This window comes from Manduca sexta, chromosome 23, assembly GCF_014839805.1.
Source record: "Manduca sexta isolate Smith_Timp_Sample1 chromosome 23, JHU_Msex_v1.0, whole genome shotgun sequence".
Classification (NCBI taxonomy): Eukaryota; Metazoa; Arthropoda; class Insecta; order Lepidoptera; family Sphingidae; genus Manduca; species Manduca sexta.
The window spans coordinates 8,716,636-8,737,359 of record NC_051137.1 but is presented as its reverse complement, the minus strand read 5'-3'; the positions used below and the strand labels follow the sequence as shown (position 1 = coordinate 8,737,359).

Genomic DNA, 20,724 nt, shown 5'->3' with positions numbered 1-20,724 from the left:
AAGAAAAACAAAACGGTTTTCAAAAAAATAAATCTACTACACTTGCAGGCTTTACATTGATGAAGACGGTTACGGAAAACATAGATAATGGGATCCCTGAGACTGTACTATTTTAGATAGATAGATATGTTGAAAGCCTTTGACTTCGTTAATTACGCTATACTCATTCGTAAATGTGAACACTATGGTATTAGGGAGGCCAGCTCTAAACTGGATTAAAACCTACCTATCAAACAGACACCAACATGTTGTAATAAACCGTGTTAACAAAAATCTTATATCCACTACTTATAAGTCAACGCTCAAAGAAAATACAAGGGGAGCCCGCAAGGTAGCGTGACCACTTCTTTTCCTGCTTTATCTTAATGATCTTCCCAATAATGTAAATCACCAATGCTTTTTTTTTTCTTCTTACTTTATCATGTACTGTAGTCTTTACCCTACACTGATTGAAAAGAGCAACACCAGAGTTTCTTGCCCGTTCTTCTCTGGTGAAAACTGCTTTCCGAACTGGTGGTAGAGTTAATATTGACGGAATCTAAATAATGCATAACATTTTACAGATTCAAATAAATCATTTCATTTCATTTCATCCTATTTGCAGATGGTATATATATAATTATACCTAACAAACACCGACAGACCATCAATCATGAAATTGTAGCGAATAAAACTCTATCTGATGTAATTGAATGGTTGAAATTAAATGTTCTCCATGTAAACCTAACTAAAACTAAATTCATTGAATTCTCTAATTATAAAATGACGACAAAAGATCTATCCTTAAAATACTACGACCAACAATTAGAACAAACTGACCACATCAAGTTTTTAGGGATTTCTGTTGGTGAGCATTGCAATTGGAAATTACACGTTTTATCCGTATGCAACAGAATAAATAAATTCGTCTTTGCGTTGCGAAATATACGTAGGATAGCCTCGGAACTAACAGCACTAACAGCTTACCATGGTTATGTAGGATCAGTTTTGCGATATGGCTTATTGTTGTGGGGCAATTCAACACAAATATCTCAAGCTTTCCTGGCTCAAAAAAAAACTGATTATTGAATCATGCAATTATCATTCACTTACGGGAAAACATTTAACATGAGAGTGAGGCTGCTATTTTGTACGGGATCCGAAGTGTTCTGTGTTCAGATTATTAAATCCTATAAAAATTTAATATATAAGGTCAGTCGGGGTAAGTGCGCCATAAAATTATCATAGCTGGATTCAATGCAAAATAATTTCTTTTTGTACTGACTTAAGAATGTAATTTTATTAATTTAACAATATTTGGTATTTTGTGATAACGACCTATAGCCATTCAAGGAAATCAGACAATAATTTAATAATATTTTGCTCAAAGTAAAAAAAGATGGTAGTAGGCGCACTTGCCTCCGGAAATGGGGTAAGTGCGCCTGTGTAAAAAAAAACGTCAATATTAAACATTATAAAGAAAACACTCATTTTAGTCCATAGAAAAATAAGTTTTACCCGCATTGCTCTTGGATAATTTTTTATAACTCAATATTATAACAAACTATGGCTGTCAAATCAAATTCGGGGCAAGTGCGCCATATATTTGTAAATCAGGGCCTCAAAACATTTTACCCATTTTTTTTTTGCTATATTTAGGTATTAATATTAGAGTTTTATGTGCGGATATGTTGTTATAAAGAAATGGTAGCTTTAATACGAAATCCATTTTCCATTTTTACCTATTTTTTTTTGCTATATTTAGGTATTAATATTAGAGTTTTATGTGCGGATATGTTGTTATAAAGAAATGGTAGCTTTAATACGAAATCCATTTTATTTCTAAAAACTAAAAAAACATACAATTATGTGGGTATTAACATTTTTGAATGCATTATAACTCAAAAACTTAGAATTTGACCTTATAACATTTCTCATTTCTTCTTTTGTAAAAACGAACCATTTAAAACAAACAAATATCTGACGAATTAACTAATACACCTTTTTATTTAAGTCGGCTCAAAACAAAATACCTTGAGTACAAAAAAACTGGTTTACAGAAATATGTTAAATATCTTGAAATATTTGATGTTATCTTTCACGGGGTCATCTCTGTTTACAGCTCAGAACAAGAACAAGCATAGAAGGAATCTAAATTACCCTCATATACTTATCCTATTTTTTCAAATAGGCCAAAACCGTTGAAAAGAACGAGACAAATATTATGTTGCTAAGGTCGGCTTGCGTACACTTTAAAATAATCAAATGGTTACCTTTGGTCCTCTTTATGATGCCGAATTAAAAAGCAAATAAAATGTCAAATGTTCCAACTTGCCAATCTCAAAACAATGTCACAAACGCGCCCACACAATTTAGTTACGTTATACTTCAGCGCGTGCTTTTCAAAAGTGGCTACATCTTGTGTAATATTTTTGTTGTTAATTTTAATAAATACACAGTACTGTTTAAGTAAAATATAGCCCTGGGAACAAGCAATGGCCTGTGTTATTGTGGGGTGTAAATCTCATTCTTCTCGTAAAGAAAATGAAACTGAAATCATCAGCTTCCATCGGTGAGTAAACAAAAAACCTAATATATTTGCTTAAGGCGATACCTCAAGGTCCATTTTCATACATTTTGTTTCGGCTTTAATCTGGGTAACTAAACAAGTATTGGCAAGTAAAGAATTTAACTTCACGTCTAGTTAGTGATTAGTTCTCGCAGTTGAAAGAAAAACGTAAAAATAATTAATAATCATGGATATTTCGGCCTTTAAAATTTAATATGACGAAATTTTAAAGGCAGAAATATCCATGATTATTAATTATTTTTACATTTTTCTTCAACTGCGAGAACTAATCACTAACTAGACGTGAATTTAAATTCTTTACTTGCCAATACTTGTTTAGTTACCCAGATTAAAGCCGAAACAAAATGTATGAAAATGGACCTTGAGGTATCGCCTTAAACCCTGTACATAAGTGCAAAAAGTGTTATTAATTATACTTTATTATGCTGTAGTGATATTATTATCTGCTGTTGGCCATTCGATCCAGTCATTATTATGTATTTTTAATTTTTACCAATTTACGTAGTCGTGTTGAGTGTTGTGCTGCATATTCTGTCGATAACATAGGTGTTAGTATATATAGTAGTTTACTATTTTGCATAAATTGCCTTTTACTTTCAATATACGGTGGTGTTATGGTAAAAGCCACTTGGAAACCGTGCGTGAAGGCTGGGGTCGAGGAAACTATCTGATTTTCATAGTGTGTTTCATTGCAGATTACCCACAGATGATGCTATGAGGCAAAAATGGATCGTTGCCATAGCTCGTCCCAATTGGCATTGGAAAAAACAGCACCGTGTTTACTCTAAGCATTTTGACAAAGTTTTATTAACATTGAAATAAATTATCAAACATATGTGACATGAATGATACCGCTGTGTTTTTATTTTACTGTCCCATTTTAGTAGCTTCTGTCAAATCACACCTCTTGGGTATCTTTTAATCGCTAAGAAAGTCAGAAAAGAACAGAAGGCGTACTGGCTTTCTCCTAGACGAAATTCTAGCCGATTTCTTGTTTGTTACTTACAGCGATTTCCATTCCTTCCGAAATTTCTAACATTTTCTTAATTTAATAATTTAAATGCTTAACCATTTTTGTGTGAATGATGTTTCGGAAGGCATGGAAACTGCTGTAAATAGCAAATAAAAATTTGATAAAATTTAGCTCGAAGAAAGCTGCTAGTTCTATAGTTTATTGTAATTTAACAGCTTCTTAACTAGTGCTTTTATATACCCAGACCTCATTTGGTACTTCAATACCAAATTAGGGTTTTGATATTTTTTTTTTTAACCTTTATCTAAAATAGCATTTTGCAACGGTTTGTAGTTGACTGACCGAAAAGTGTTTATTTTAGCAGGTCTGTGAATTTACCATAGCCGATAGACAAAGCATCTATCGATATCGATAAGATGTCAGAAGGCATCGCAACACAATTAAATTTCTTGCTGTCAAAGACAGAGTACACTCAAATGTCATAGTATTACTTCAATGCTTGTCATTGTTCTGAGGTTTACAGCAGGGGGTGGACACTTAGAACATTTTGTGTAATGATGAATGATTATATATCTTAATGCCGTAACATAAAGTTTAGTTTTGGTTGACAAAAGGACGTCTGATCGTTACATCTCGTACCAACATAATAAACCAAAAAAATTAGAAAGTATGTTGGCTACCATGATAGTTGATAATTTGCCGCCATTATTGACGGTAGATTTGTCATTGTTGGAGTTTATTTGCAAAAATTTGTATAATTGCGATTTTGTTAAATAATAAGGTAAGTTTTATGCCGAATACGTTGAGTTGAGCCTGCTTCTCCGTTCCGTGTATATTTCTTCTTGAAGGAAGGAGGTTTGTCTAGTGTGTGTTACGAGATAGTGACTTTTATTATTCCGAGATATTGACTCTAATTCTGTTTACATTTGTGTAGTTTATTTATTTTGTGTGCGAGAATGGGGAAAAGAATTAATGTGTATAAAAATGTGAGGTTTGTGGCATACAAAAGCACTCAAAGTCAAACATAATTATGGCTAAATTTCCATTTTATCCACACCGGAAAGAGAAAATATATATTGTGATTTAAAACATTACATAAAAGTGATATATATTTAATTCAAATTTACAAACTCAGGTAGTCGTTGAAGAGAATATTCTAGATTATGGAGTTTCAATTCTATGCTTATTAACCTACTCAAAAAAGGCACGTGCGACATCTATGAATTTGCCCTTGCAATGATTGTATCATAGTAATTTTTGATTGGATGGAAAAAGATCATATCTGTAAGCTATCAAATTTTTCAATTTCCATATAAAATTGGAAATAAATAACGGAAAATTGGAGTGTAATGAATTTTTGAGTAGGAGACCTAAACATAATACAATTTATACATAAGAAATTCACGTGATAATATTGTGTATTTTCTAATTAAATAAAGGGAATTATAAAAAAATGTGGACGTTTTATTTTTAATATTCTAAATTCAATCATAATTTATACCAGTGTAAGATTTATGGTCAGGAATTTTTATCGATATAAAGCTATCGATACAAAATTATCGATAATATCGATTGAATAAGGAACGTCCCTAGAGACGAGCAGATTTATAGTAAGTTGGCAGCCTTGCGTGTCATTTTTTCTGCGTAATGTTGGTACAAAATATAACTTTACTGGGCTCATGTATGTGTGCGTGAGCTCAAATTCAATGTACTAAGTGCCGCCTCTTCTTACGTAGTATATTATTTACTCTATGGTTTACAGGTCTAAATGACACTTAAAATAAAATGGCGAATAAATCGTATTAAAATGAACAGAGCTATTTGTGTTTTTTAGTGGAACTGCATTTCAGTTAGTAGCATAGATATAAGATTGCGGTAATTGTATAACATCAATAGTTTTCGATTTTTTTAGGGCAGGTGCACTTACCCCGTCGGCGCACTTGCCCCACCTGACCTTAATTAAATATAACTTACGTGTACTTAGACCTACAGTTTTAAAATTTGAGTGACTTGAAATTACCCGATTTAAGCCAAGAAAAATCAAAACTATTTATTTCATTTAAATACATTTTGTTGCATTCCAATGATAATTATTGAAATCATTTATACATTTTGAATTAAAATAAAATTAAAGAACCCAAACTTCTTGTGGAAACTCTAGTTGATGTCATAAGCATATCTTGAATTCTGCTGGAAAATTCACCTGTGGAAAGGCACCGAGTCATACGTATTTTTTCTGGCTTGTTTGTGATTTGCAACATATAACACAAGCCTTGCTCAACACAGATTCCGAAAGAGTCAACACATAAATTTGAAATATTTCAGCTATTATATCATGATAATTATTAAGTATTTAAACCAAATAAACGTTTACCTACCACAATACGTCAGACACATCCAGACACGCCAGACCTAGCACGTAATACATATATATCGACGGTTAAGACAAATTGTACTATGCACTAATCTTTCGAAAAGCTTTAATATTCTACAGAAGATCGAAATAGGTCTTTAGTTGGTGACTTCCATGGAGTTGATAATAATATAGTATCTACATAATATTATTCATGGTGACCCTGGACTTCAACTCGTTTTAATGTATGAGAGAAATGAATGCATACTTCCATATTATGTCTGGGAAATACCTTTTGCTGAAATATTTTTTTAATAGAATACAGAGAGTTTTACTAGTAGATATAACTGTTTTTTTAATAAATATACCTGGTACTGCATCTGGCCCTGGTCCTTTGGACGTGTCTAGATTCTTTAAGTACTTTCATTAGAGTATAAATGATCTATTTATGATACAACGATCATAACGAAATGGTACGGAGTGTAACAGGTTGTTATCAGTAACAGACGATATGTATCTTTCTTAATTATAAAAATATAGAGAACAATTATAAAAATATTGTGATACTTACTGTTCAAAAGATTTTTTGCCCTCGTGTGTAATGGAACTGTTTTTTCATTATTTGGTAACAGCTACTGTTTGTTATTTTTTCACACCTGTTATATTTAACTGTTGCGACAAATACCCCTCACTTCTACCGCTGATCGGAAGAGGTATGAGCTAGAGCTAGGTCTACGTAAATGATATTAAATAATATAAATTTCTGGTATAAATGTCTAGCTTGTAAGATTTTTTCCCCTTATCTCGAGCGTAATTTTCATATTGTTTGGTAACTTTAAATTTTGTAGAATGGCAACACTGATTCAATAAAATCACTGTCATTAGCGGGAAACGAAATATTAAAACATTGTAATTTGTAATAAATGTATTCTTTGAATATTTGCATGTTTGAAAGCAAGAAATCTATTTAAAGAACATTTTTGAATGTTGTGTTTAATTTAATTTATTACGCAATTTTTGTGAACCATGTTCGAGTGGGCTTACAGTGGTGCAAACAGAGCTGTTCCTAGAAATGTTGGCCCTGAGTGCGCTTATTTTTTAACGCCTCAACGAAAGATTATTGAGACGATTATCGTGACTTCTATATGTATTTATGTCTTGGTTCGTATAATAAAATATTTCTAAACAAAATTATTTATCTAAATGTAAAAAGCCATATATCGGCATAATTTAATTAGTTCAATAACTGCATTCTTGTAATTACGTTAAAAAAATTGCTGTTAATTTATTAATTTATTTACAGATTAAGACATATCCCAAATTAAAAATTCCTCACGATGTAAATTATACGAAAAGTGACAGAGGAGGCAAAAGGTTTCTTGTTATCCTCTTGGCCTTGCTATGGGGAATGGAAATTGGTTTTAAATTTGCGTCACATACTGTTATTTATTTATTAAATCCTTGCCATGTAACTACTTTAATGCAAGTAAGTAATTTTATTTTATTTAGAGAATTTGTAAGTGTAACTTAAGCTTAAATTATTTTTATTAAAATAGAAATCTCATAATGACATTTACAATATTCATGCAACATCAAATATATTGAAATAAATACCTACTTACTAAGGGAGTATTAGTACTAACAAATCATTTTTTATGATATTTTAGAGTACAATAATTAGGTTATGGCGTTTTTATCTATTGTGCTTGGTATAGGTATAAGCATTAAGGCCAAATAAATATTTTTCTGTTATCTTTTATCCCATGCATGAATATTTTTATTTATTTTAATGACAAACATAATCTAACTAAACCTCAAAAATTCATACACCTAGTGAGACATCATGTTGAATCCATGTTATTTTTATTAGTTTTTTTTTTTGCATGTCCACAGTATTGCACGGCATTGACCCTATTGAACCTGATGGTAAGTAAAGTGTGGGATTTCCAATGTTAACTTATACTATACTAGTAATCCTCTGTTAATATCAGTAATAAATAAAGTACAATCATCAGAAAAAAATTAGAACATTAAATTAAATAAATGGTAGAAAGTCATTAGCCCAGGGTCCTTGCTGAAATGCTAGCATTTTATTCTAGCCAAAACAGATTCTTATTTCATCAATATAAAACCTCAAAAAATTACCTCTCTTTGTAATAACAGACTATCCTGCTAGGACTGTTTTAAATTTTCAGTCTTTGTTTCTTTGACTGGTGTATTGAATGTTTTAATTTATTGTACAGCATCATATTTCTTTGTCTTGTACAATTTAAATGTTCTGCTATATTCTGATATTTAAAGAAAATTGTGATGATTTTACACATAGTTAATTTATTAAATGTTTTATTATGAAAGGGTTTTTAAAGAAATAATATTTTTCTACAGGAAAGTTGAATGCAAACATTAAGTGTCCTTGATTAGATGACCAGACTGAAAAATTATTTACAGAAAGGATTTTAAAGTTTTTGTTACTTTGAATATTCATTAGTAATGTACTGTTTAGCATAAAACCATCATTTAACCATGTAAATATAGTGTCATAAAACTATATGGCAATTACATTATTTGAAAATGTTTGCATGCCCTTAATTAGGTGTCCACCATAATATTATGACAGAAGCAGGTTGCTAGAGGGCCTCAATATACATCAATTAAATCCCTATTTATGTTGTCTGAAATAGTGTAGTTTAAAAGTTATTTAGATTTTTGTAATTTTTTTTATGAAAGTCAACCTTAGCACTAATTTATAATCATGATTTTATTTTACATAAATTGGAGTAATAGCTATCCTTTCTATTGACCATAATAGTTAGAATCCAGTGTTTCGTTTATTAAGACATAAACAATTATATTTACAGAAATTTTTGAACTACAGAATATTCTCCTCACTTTAATTAGCACTAGACAAAAAGTACTATGATGTTTTATTTTCTACAACATATTTAAAAAAAAACTGCTTCCATTGATGGAGCATTCTGAAGAATTCAGAAATACCTTAAAAATTTATTTAAGTTATAGATGGACAACATGCCTAAAAAAATTTTCAAAATGATGAAGACTGAAAATTGAAATCTGTTGTTTTGGCCTTGAATGTCTCAAGTGAATAAAGAATATGGTGTTTATGAGCATACACTATGTTAGTTAAAAGATTAAAATATTTACTAAAAGAAATACACAAAATAGATAAAAAAAGTAGAATAATTTTACAGTCAACAATAACTTATAAATAGTTTCATAGAAAGTAGTTTTCAAAGTTTAAGTCAGTTAAAGGGGTAGGCACAGGCACAACTAACTAGTAGATTCAAATACAATTTAAAATTTAACTACTACTAAACTACAAATTATTTGTGACTGTTGTATTAATCTTTTTTTTATGTCATATTTTCTATATTTAAAGGTCCTCTCTCCAGCAAAATGGAGCGCCATGCCAACTATATTTTTATAAGCTATCTATACCAAATTTACAATACATAATATAAAAAAGTTAACATCCTATTTCTCCAAAATGTTATCTTTACTTTACTTAATTTTTTTATAATGCAGATATTATTTTGTTAATAAGGAATATAATGGTGGTTTAAAATATTTAAAAGAACTAAAATTAATTTTTGAAATAATTTATTTGTAAATCTGTACTTTCTCGCCGGTAGCCCATGCGGCGCAAATGTGTATACTTATTTTCAGTAAATCTTTTTTTTGTAACGTGTACGAATTTGTAATTATAGCAATTTTTATTTTGCAGATTTATTTATTAGCCGCACCACCCAGCAACACAGTAACTGCAGTATTTCGCATTCATTTGAACTTGTTGAATGGACCACTTCTAGCATTTTTGTTTCCTGAGACAGCATCTAGAACAGTATGTATCAACCCAATGAATAGTATTATTTTTCCAATAGTCTAAAAGCAATAATATATGTAAGTATCTACTACAAACTCCAAATCTTCTTGAGGCCTCTACATATTTCAATGAGAATGTAGGTAAACTATGCTTTTAAAAATAATTGAGAATAGTGTAAAAAATTGGTGCTTTTTCAGTGATCTATTGATACCATGTACCCCACGCTTTTGTTACATTGATTGATACATTTTTTTCTTATTTACACTATTCTTAATTCAAATTGATTCATTTTTTTTTCCAAATTGTCTTCAAAGTTTCCGTTACATACAAACATATGATCGAAGCTAATAATAGCGTGTTAATTATGGGTACTAAACAGAGTGCATAAGGGTTAGACGAGAAAAGGGGGAGGGGAGTTCGAGTACATTATTACTTCTAAGTCCAAATTAAGTGTGTTTAGGTATTTGGTACGTGTGTGGCCACATATCGAATAGCATACTAGCGTACTATGTGTGTGTATAGTGTATAGTGTAAGTCTCTAACTTCCACTGACAAGAAGTTGACTTCATAAAATTTTAGCTTCTGATCCCGATTTCGCCCGCGTAAAACTTTATTATCGGGTAAAAGTAGCCTAACAGTTAACAGCTAGAAATAACCTAACATTATTTGTTGATTTTTTCAAATCAGAACAGTAATTCCAGACATTATCGGTATTATATCTAGTATTGTACATACATAGACAGTGGCGGCCTTAGTGGGCTCGAGGCCCCAGGTGAAATCAAAAATACAACGCGTTGCCCCGGACGGCGCAAGAACAATTCCCCGGTTTTAACAATTTGCTTGGTAAGATCGCAAAAAAAGTCCTCCAAAGCACCGCGCGCGAGGCCCCTGTAGGCGCGAGGCCCTGGGCGGTCGCCCGGTTCGCCTCCCCCTAAAGCCGCCCCTGTACATAGAAATGTTTTAGAGGGTTTCGAGTATTATAATGTTTATTATGATATTGCATTGTTATTACAGCGATATTTTGGCATTAATCACATTTGCAAGTGGCAAGACTATTTAATCTACGTTTAAACTAAAGACCAACAATCCCTATTGTCCCGTATTGTGTAATAAGCGCATTCCCGATACATGCGAGGACAATTTTAAAGACTTAACTTGATCTATAAACGAAATTGAGCACTCAGATCGAAAGGTTAATAGGTTCGTAATTACGCAATGACCCGCATTCATACATGCATTTTGGAATAAATTTAACCGGTTTAAGAACAAACTTGACAAATATTTTGCTGGGAAGTGAAACCGGAATCGAAAATTACATGATACAGACATATCAGTTAAATAAACTGCCTGTCTGATAACAAATAATAATAATAAAATAACCTTTTTAGAATATCTATGCAGATGATATAAGAACGCTTTTTTTTTAAGTAGGTGTTCCTGCAGTTTACTCTGTGGAAACCTGCGAACGGGATACTGGATTCCCCCGGCTTAGCTATCGCCGGAGCCCAGAGGATAGTTGGAAGGGAATTGTAGGGGAAGGATACCCTCTTCTAGAATCGGTGGAGGAGAGAACGAGGGAACTGTCCGTAGGGCCCTTATAGACCTCAGTCTGAATTTACCACCACGCGGTATAACACTAACTGTGTGCATTCGGAGCCGAGACCGAGCGCACAAGAATTGCATCTTGATATAATAAATAATGTTAGATTCGTTTTCTAGTAATAACGTAATTATGTTTTACCAGCTTTTCCAGCTCTCGGTAGTAGAGGAGGCCCGTGCCCAGCAGTGGGACAGTATATAGTACAAGGCTGATATTATAAATTAAAAACTGATAGTGTATTTGTCACCGGCAATTTGTATAATGCGATTCTTTGTTCGGGCAATGTATACAATGCTTAGTCCGTCCAGGTAGTTTATAAAAGATTATGAATGAACATTCATTACATACTTTACCTAGGCAATATATACAATAACCAGGCTTTGTATAGAATAAAAGCTGGTCCACCGTTAATGTGTAAAGAAAACCGATTTTGTACTTTATATACAATGTTATGTATGCACGTACTTACCTATAAATACTTCATGGACAATTAAACCATATTATTGTAGTATTTACGACGTATTCGGCTTACATTTTAGACTTTGGAAAAGTTATATCATAGGTACAAGTTCTCAAGTTGGTTAAGTTAGGTTGAAAGTGTGTACATGTGCCATAAATAAATATTTTAAGCATAAACTTCCTTTTGCACAAATTGCTGGGTGTATATTCTGTAGTGTAAGTATGGAATGCCGGGCGCCCCAAGCATTTTATACATTGCCTAGGATTTGTAAAGAATACGGGACTTAACATATTGCTGGTAACATATCGATACCGGAAATTTCAATTGGCGTAAGGGACATTTTGGCGAAAATGAGTTATATATATTGCCGGATTCGGCTTTTCGAGCCCTATCGATTGGTATATATGAAATAATTCTATCTTTAAAAAAAAATCCCTTACGCCCTGACAAATTTGATATTTTGAAGCTAAATATTTGAGAAAATAGGTCTTATGAGACACTTTGGCATCAAGGAGGGCTCTATGCTGCAGTTGCATCGAATATTACCGAAGCGGCAGCGAGGACTGTTTTGCGAGAGACAGTTGTTATTGTTGTTGAACCTCTAAGATTTCATCAGCTTGTAGGCACTGTGCTTTTATCGGAACCTTATATTGATAAAGCTTCTCACATTATTTTACATACCTACATCATTTTATCTATGCGTACCATTGGTTGTTATCAAATTGAATCTGTTTCAAAGATCGACGATTGGGATTAGGGAAAGTTTCCAGAAGGAAAAATTACGTTCAGACACTTGGCAGTAAGAAGTATCCGCCTACACAACACATCGGCTTCTGCCTTGCTCCCGGTCACTCTCCATGGTGTGATTCAACACTCAAAGTAAATGCTCGATTGATGTCGAATTTAGAACTACTACTAAAAAAAAGGTGAAGCAAAAAAATTTTAATTTCACGTTGATTTTCTTTCTGTTGACGAAGATTATTCTTTAGGCAGTTCTGGAGTCTGGTTCACCAAAAACATGCAAATAACGAAAAAATAAAACGAAATTATTAAGAAGTAAGTCAATCATTAAATATGCGCTTAAGAATAGCAAACAAAGTTAAACTACATAAAAAAACGCAAGAATGCTGGACTGAGTTGAAATTGATTGAAAATGAAATGAAATTAGATCAAGTAAGAGAAGAAAAAAATATTATAGAAAATTATACATTAATTATATATTAGTATTTACCAGATAAATGCTATGAAATATCATAAAATAAAGGACAAAGATTATTTGAGCATTTTTTGAACCACGATGCCGGCGAGATTAGATTGTAAGATGTAAATAACCAAGCATTACTAAGAGATAAAAATGCTAAACTAGTAGAAAGTAGAAGAAGCCTAACATAAGAATATTATATAAATAAAACTGAAGGATCTAGACGTAAAGCATCAATATTATAGTGAAGAAGCAACAGCTTATTTTGACTCTTTTAAAACACTATGTATAGTTTCATCGCACTAATGCCAGAAGAATAGTTAATGTCTTTTATTGGCACAAGAATATAGAAATATCACAAATTTCTATAGAATCTATCTAGTAAACTGTCCAGAAAATTCTAAATTCATATGAGTAAGAAAGTATTCATTGCTATAAATTTAATAATAATTTATAATATACGTTTCCATACGCCAAAATAAGACAAGTGCATACTCTGCACAAAAAAGAAAACGAAGATATGTTAAGAAAGGACGAAAAAAAGGAAATTGATTTTCATTTGCGGAGAAAAAGCTAGCTATCAAAGATTTAATATTTACTTGATCCCAGAATTTGATCTCAAAGATATACTAACAGTAATTTTTGGTTAACACGAAGTGCTCACTACCCGATATTATGGGGAGAGCATGGTTCTATACTACTCCAGAAAATATGCCGTTTATAACTGCACATACATTAGTGATGTAACGAATGTCATTTTTTGAACATTCGCGAATGCGAATGCGAATGCGAATATCTGCTACCGACATTCGCGAATGCGAATGCGAATGTTTAGTTTTTGTTCAAATTTGGCGCCAATTTTCTATGATGATTATCTAAATTTTATTATTATCTAAGATGATAATTATCTAAACATTAAAAGTTATGTAAAGACTGATAAAAAATTATAGAATATATTGTTTTTGTTTCTTTCAATTGCTTTTAATTTCTTAGTTGCTATTGTGTTACAAGTTCTATGGGGAATTACATTTTTAAGCTTTATTAAAGTAAACGAAATAATTTTGTTTATTTTTAAAGTTTAATATTCCTCTACTCAAGTTTAATTACTAACTTAAAACATGGTAAAAATAGTTAATTAATTGGTATGTTTTAAGAAAGAGAGGTATTTTTCTTTGAGAGTCTATAATTTTTGTTTATTTGTTTAGACTATATTTATAGTTTATTGTAGAAGTATATTGTTTTAGTTTAGATTTTGATTTTATTAACCTACTATTACACACACAGTATTACGAATATTATCTCGGAAGGGGTATGCAAAGGCGCAACCAGGGCACACACTTTTCGCCAAGTGTGTTCCGTCTAATAGTGTGACAGGGGCGAGCCTATCGCCATGTCGGGCACAAATTTCACACTCCGGGCTGATACTGAGCAGAAAAATCCAAATATCACTTTGCCCGATCCGGGATTCGAACCCAGGACCTTAGAGCGCTGCCGTACCGCACATGCAGTAGAACTATGCCACCGAGGCAGTCTACTATTATCTTCAAATATATTTTTTCTGATATTGACATTCGCAAAACATTCGCAGAAATTTTGCGAATGCGAATGCGAATATCCAAAAATATGCGAATATTCGCGAATGCGAATATTCGTTACATCACTAACATACATTCTATGAGAGCCAAACTAACATTGGACATTGTTTCTTGTAGATAGAGAGAGTGGTAGACGTGATAAACGTGGAGGTAACGATATTGCCACTTGTGTTTGTGAATTCCTTCTTAAAATTAATTACCGTTCCATCGAAAATGTTTATTGCGATTCTTGCCCAGGGAAGAATAAAAACTAAATAACAACTACTAACCGCAGTCATTTTTTGAAAATTACTGTCAATATTCAAGGAGTACAGATATATTATAAATTACCTAGGCATCAATACATACCAATTGATTCTATGTATGCCGTTATTGAACGGGAGACCAAGCGAATTATCATTTGGGCTACAAGCTAATGGCCAGCATACGCAGTATCGGTAAGAAAACGGGCAAAACCATACCATAAAATATTTTGGAACATTTCTAAACATAATTTCAGAACAGAACATAATATGATGTCTAAAATTTACACTGAAATTACTCAAAAACACATTTAAAAACGATACGAACAATGACTTTGAACAATCATAAAGATAAAATTGCAGAGGTGAAGTATTCTATGAAAAAGATGAAAATCCCCAAATAATAGCCTTAGGTGAGAGAAGAAGAAGGATTTTTTAGTAATGGGAAATTTCAAGGTAAAAGATAAAAGCCAAGGAAAGGAAAAGACGAAGAAACAATTGCTGAAGTTGTAGAAAACCAAGATCCCAAGAACATAGTTTTGCCGACATTGTATGGAAATCGTCTTCCTATATCAGTAGATAAATTTAATGATTTGAAAAATTATGCAATAATATGCAATTATACCGAAGCGTATTCACAAGGAATACCTAGAGCCACCATTTTGGCTTTCGGTAGAGATGCTCTTCCCGAGACTAATGCGGAGGAGGCTAAGGACGATGAATAAGTATTTTCATACTTTAGAGTATTTGATCTTTCGTTACCAAATATGGGTAAAGTGTGCCAGAAATTCCATTGATTTATAATTAATATTGTTTGTGTATTATGTTAATAATTTCTTATTATTTTGATACTTGATATTATTTTAGAAAATATGAAAAAAATATTATGAAAGTTCGTACCAAATACTGGATTAGGATTTTTTTTTATTTATTTTTTTTATACAGGAACATTATTTTTCATTATAAGACTTGGATTTGTTCTTAGAATGTTATTTTTATTATTCGATTTACTCTAATAAAAAGATAATAAAAATGTAGTAAGGGTTTTATTTTTTAAAATTGTATAAGTTTGGACCTTCTATTACCCTTCACATTTAGGTAATGTGACATTTATTACCTAAAACGCTAGTTTAATTTGTGTAAAAATGTCCTTTACAACCTATGCAACCTTACTAAGCTAAGGGTGTATAGGCGTTTTATTCATTTTGGTGGGATGTAAGGGACATCTATCTTTGAAAGTAGTGGCCCTACGTTAATTCTGGATAAAGCTAATAGAAAGAGCACAAAAATAGATCAGTGGTCCCTAGACACCTTTAAAATCAGATTACAAATGAAAAAGTTACAATGAATTTAAGACAAAAAAATATGTTTTTTGGCTCTCCTGAAAAGTGATGCTTTGTCCCTTACGACAATTGAAATTTCCGGTATCGATATATAACTGTTAAATCCACAATAATATTGGATTCTAATTAACTTAAGTAGTTACAAAAATAAAAACAAATACATATCTGTATTTTACATTGCATAAATTAATAAATAGAAGTTGAACGGCCGAAAAGTACGCATTTCATTAATGCATATATTACCTTTGTTATTATTATGGTACCTATCATACATTACATTTAAATATATTAACAAGCGAAGTGTAAGGTGAAAGTAAGGCATGTAATCCTCCAATTGATTGTATTTAATTTCGTAGAAAAATAACGATTTAGCAACACGCAATGTGATTATTTATAGTTCTCTTATGTCTGGACTTTCATATAACATTATGATATTTTCAGGTCGCCGTATAGTTTAATATTATGATTTCGTAATTTCTTTATTTAATATGGATATTTGTAAACATTACTACGAATCTTTACATTGTAGATACTGGCAGAAGCTGCTCTTTATTGGATCCAACATGGAATGATGTTTATAATTCCATATTATCTTCTCAGAATTGGAGGTAGACAGTTATGATATATTATAATATGATTATAATTTCTAAAATAAAAATATAATTGTCTACAATTATGTTTTAGGTGTATACAACATAGAACCGCTGGGTGACATTAATTGGTCTATATTCAGTTATTGCCTCAACCTGCTTTATCATTTTGTTATATTACAGATAATCGCAATTGTAAGTATGATTATATTAATTAGTTTTATATTATTATTACTATGATATTGTAGTGATTTGCTTTTTACTTTAGTCTGTATGCCAGAAGTTTTAGATTAACACATAAAGAGATAAAACACTTAAAATAATAGATCGTTATCCCGTATATTAGGTTTATATAAAATAAACATTCAAAATATTTATTTCGATAATAATCTGAAAAATACAGTTTAACTTTAGCATTCAAAAGAAAAAAAAATGTTTTAAACTTGGAGTTTACTTATAACATTATAAAAAAAATATATACTTACCTAAAATTGTATTCAACCTTACGTATAAAGTAGCTGCTTTGCATAAATAATAATATACTAGTAAGTATTACAGTGAGTCGGTTGTATGCTAATTCGATGAATAAAAATGTATTTATGTGACATGTTTTGTTCCAGCCCGCCCAGGTCAATTTAAACCACATGCTCTGCCCAGCTATATTGGATCCGTTCGACGGGCCGTGGTATCGCGTGGCTGCAGTTATTCACCAAGCATTATTATGTCCGTTACTTTGTAAATTTTATTGTGTCGTTGCCGAATTCTGCCTTACTAAATTTCCACCGACTAAAGTTAAACCACAAATGAAAGATTATCTTCAAGAGAGTAAACCTATTGATCGTCAGGTTGTAAACACTCATAACGATTAATGTTATAGTGAATATATGCATTTTCTTTCTAAGGCTGTAATCCCGTTGAAGGGTGCCTAGATTGTTGAACTAAATTGCCTAAGTAGTAAAAAACGATATTTCATCGCGTCCATTTCATTTTGGTGATTATGATAGAATTAAATATTATAAGAAAATTGCTTTAGATAGTACAAGTAATAAAGAATAGTATAAAATGCAGATACACCGAACTTTATATGTATACAGTAATGTGTAAATTAAACAGTTATTCTAAATGCTAACAACAATACACGATAATTGTACATTCAAAATTTTAATTAATCATAAATCTAAATGAATATTTTATTTTTTTACAAAAGTAGCTTGTTATGGGTTTTAAAATATAGTTATCTGACGTTTCACATTTATTATGTACATAATAATGTACAGATATGCGACAGAAGTTTTGTCCCAATAATTAGTATATTTTGGCCATCTACTTTAATATTATAATAGATAATAATAAAACAATGGAAAGAAGTATTAAATTACACGTAACAATAATTTGTTTTATAGAGAGAGCTAAATGTGAACGTCATTCGACCTAGCCGACACGCGACCCGTAACTGATTTATACAGAAGAATAAACATTTTTTTCATATATAAACGTGAAGAGGTCCGATGACGGCCATGGTGGACATAGTCATTAATATTAGAAATATACCAAAGAAAATAGCAACCAGCACCTTGGGCAAAAAGCGCTCTTATAACGATTCTTATCGACTCGGCAGTGCCGTCGCCTAAGGCCCGACTCTACAAGTCAGAGGACCTCGAAGAAGTTCTTCCCTAGTCCCCCTCCCTAAAATCTTATCTGAATATTCACTGCTTCCCACACACAATCCATTAAAGCGGGACGTTTTTCAAATTCGCCTATTAATAACCCTGTATCCTTTACAAACTTTTTAAAATTACCCAGAAAACAAAAACACATCCCGACGCATCGAAAGCGCGCGCTCACCTGAATAGCAGTATGGCGAATAAAATACACATAGCTATAGACGCACGTCCAATGCCTATCTCCCAAACGGGGTTTAAATATATACCATTCAGTTTGTGCCACCTCGCCTGTCCCATGTCTGGGTGCCTATCTTGCGGAAACGAAAAAAGAGTCCTCAGATAATTTGTGCCGCAATTACTTTAACTACGTATGGCACCTTAGGCCATGTCTTGTATTGCTATGGTTATTTACAAATCCACCCCTAGCAATGGGCAGTATCTTGGATTTCCCGATCTGACTCAACACATTTCTTTCACGACTATTCGTAGAAATTTGTCCCCGCACGCCAGAACCGCCGTCTACCCCAATGAGGTCTCTTTCGATGCTACGATAGCGCTGCACTCGTTCCGAACCGAGCACTCCACCTGTGTGGCACCTCACCTAGATACCTTAAATATGAATTCGTGTGTAAAATTGTACGCAATTAGGGCCACTGATTTAAATTGTACGTTATTTGTGCGTCAGTGTGTGGGGTAGAAGATTAAAGTACGTATCTAAATCGTTATGATTTGTACTAGGTTGGACGCCGTCACAGGCGAGTAAGAGATCATAGTTTTTTCGGCGTAAACACTCCCCAATGTATTTCTCAGCAATTTAGGTGTTAATGGATTTTTAATGTTTTCACTATTTTATTACTACTGAGCTATACACACTTCATATAATTCTATTTATTATAATTCAGGTGTGATTTCTTATGTTAATGCAAATGTTTGACATTAAGATAAAACTACTTTACGGGGAGTGAAAATTAAACAAATTTATCGCGAAAATAATGGGCGCTGCGAAAAACAAGCCCTAAAGTAGTTTTATCGATATCATGAAACTTCTCTGAAAAGGAAAGGTATACATACTATGTGAATCAAATAAAATTATTCAATCGACGATCCCGCATTTGACCTTTGATATGTTTTCGTCATTGTGTTATACTAATTGTCCTTAATGAACGTATAAAGAATAGTCAAATATAGTTTTCAGGAAGAACACTATAATTATGACCTAACAATAATTATTGTTATTATAATAGGTTTACATGACGTATTTTTTTTTAATATGTAATTGTTATGTTTTTTATTATGGTTCACTTCTATCTCTTTTTGTTTTTATTTTAAGGGTTTAGACACTTAAAAATCAATAATTTATTTTATGAATAGAATTAAAAAAAAACAGCATTTTTTCTTCTTATTGACGCCGATTACTTTTAAAATCCCTATCAAGAAGCGTAGATTTATGTGGTTGCCTTTAAATGTTTGAATTGGAAAATGAGACTGCTAATTTAAGCTGTTGCGGTGTACCGTGTGGGTAAGTACAAAATAAATAAGTGGGCCTAGTCGACATGGTACTTAAAAATTAAATATAAACAAAACTGCTTTAAATTTTTTTTTTTTTTATTTGGGTTAATTGACTTTTAAAACACGAAAAAAGAAACAACATAAACATATTTTTGTTTTAGTTTCATTATGCCAAGTTGTCTGTGAGTCATTCTTTGGTCTCCGTGAATCTTAATCTTGTGAAGTGATTTCTAACGTATTATTTGCCAGCCAAACTAATTAGGGAACATAACACTAATAAATACTCTTTATGCAAAAACATTACTTAATTTTAAATTAGGCACAGACTTCAAGAATTTGTTAATTGTATAATATAATCGTAATGCTATAAACCCTTCAAAGCAGATTACATTCATCGTATTTCAATTTTATTATCCCATTTAAATCAACCTATTTGTTTGTCCTTTATAGTGGTTTTTGAAGTCAATTATATTGTTTTATATACATAGCTAATTTATATTAGATTTTTTTTTTCTTTATCTTAATGATGCAAAAAAGGGTGATTCGTTTCACGACTGTGGTGTCGTGGTGGCGGTGGACGAGTTTTCGCAATTTGATTGCAGACCGCCCCACCCCTCTCCGTCCCGATAGTACAATGGTGCAAGCTATGGTGCATAGATGGAGGAAGTTGGAAGGGAATATTTGGGGAAGGGAACTGTGGGGGAACAATAGAAACCCTCATAGGTCTCAATGTATATTTATAACCATTAGATATTATGTAATATTTATTTTGATATTCTTTACC

At 31.9% G+C, this 20,724-nt stretch overlaps 1 protein-coding gene across 1 annotated transcript; it reads left to right on the top strand.

Annotated features, from left to right (window-relative positions):
• The first annotated feature begins 6,753 nt into the window (after positions 1 to 6,753).
• LOC115445996 (transmembrane protein 164) lies at positions 6,754 to 20,330 on the top strand. The gene is made up of 6 exons (XM_030172529.2): positions 6,754 to 7,056; positions 7,199 to 7,381; positions 9,638 to 9,754; positions 16,707 to 16,785; positions 16,862 to 16,962; positions 17,388 to 20,330. Exons 1-6 carry the CDS (start codon positions 6,922 to 6,924, stop codon positions 17,634 to 17,636), a joined length of 864 nt encoding a protein of 287 aa, XP_030028389.1. The 5' UTR covers positions 6,754 to 6,921; the 3' UTR covers positions 17,637 to 20,330.
• Positions 20,331 to 20,724: the final 394 nt, after the last annotated feature.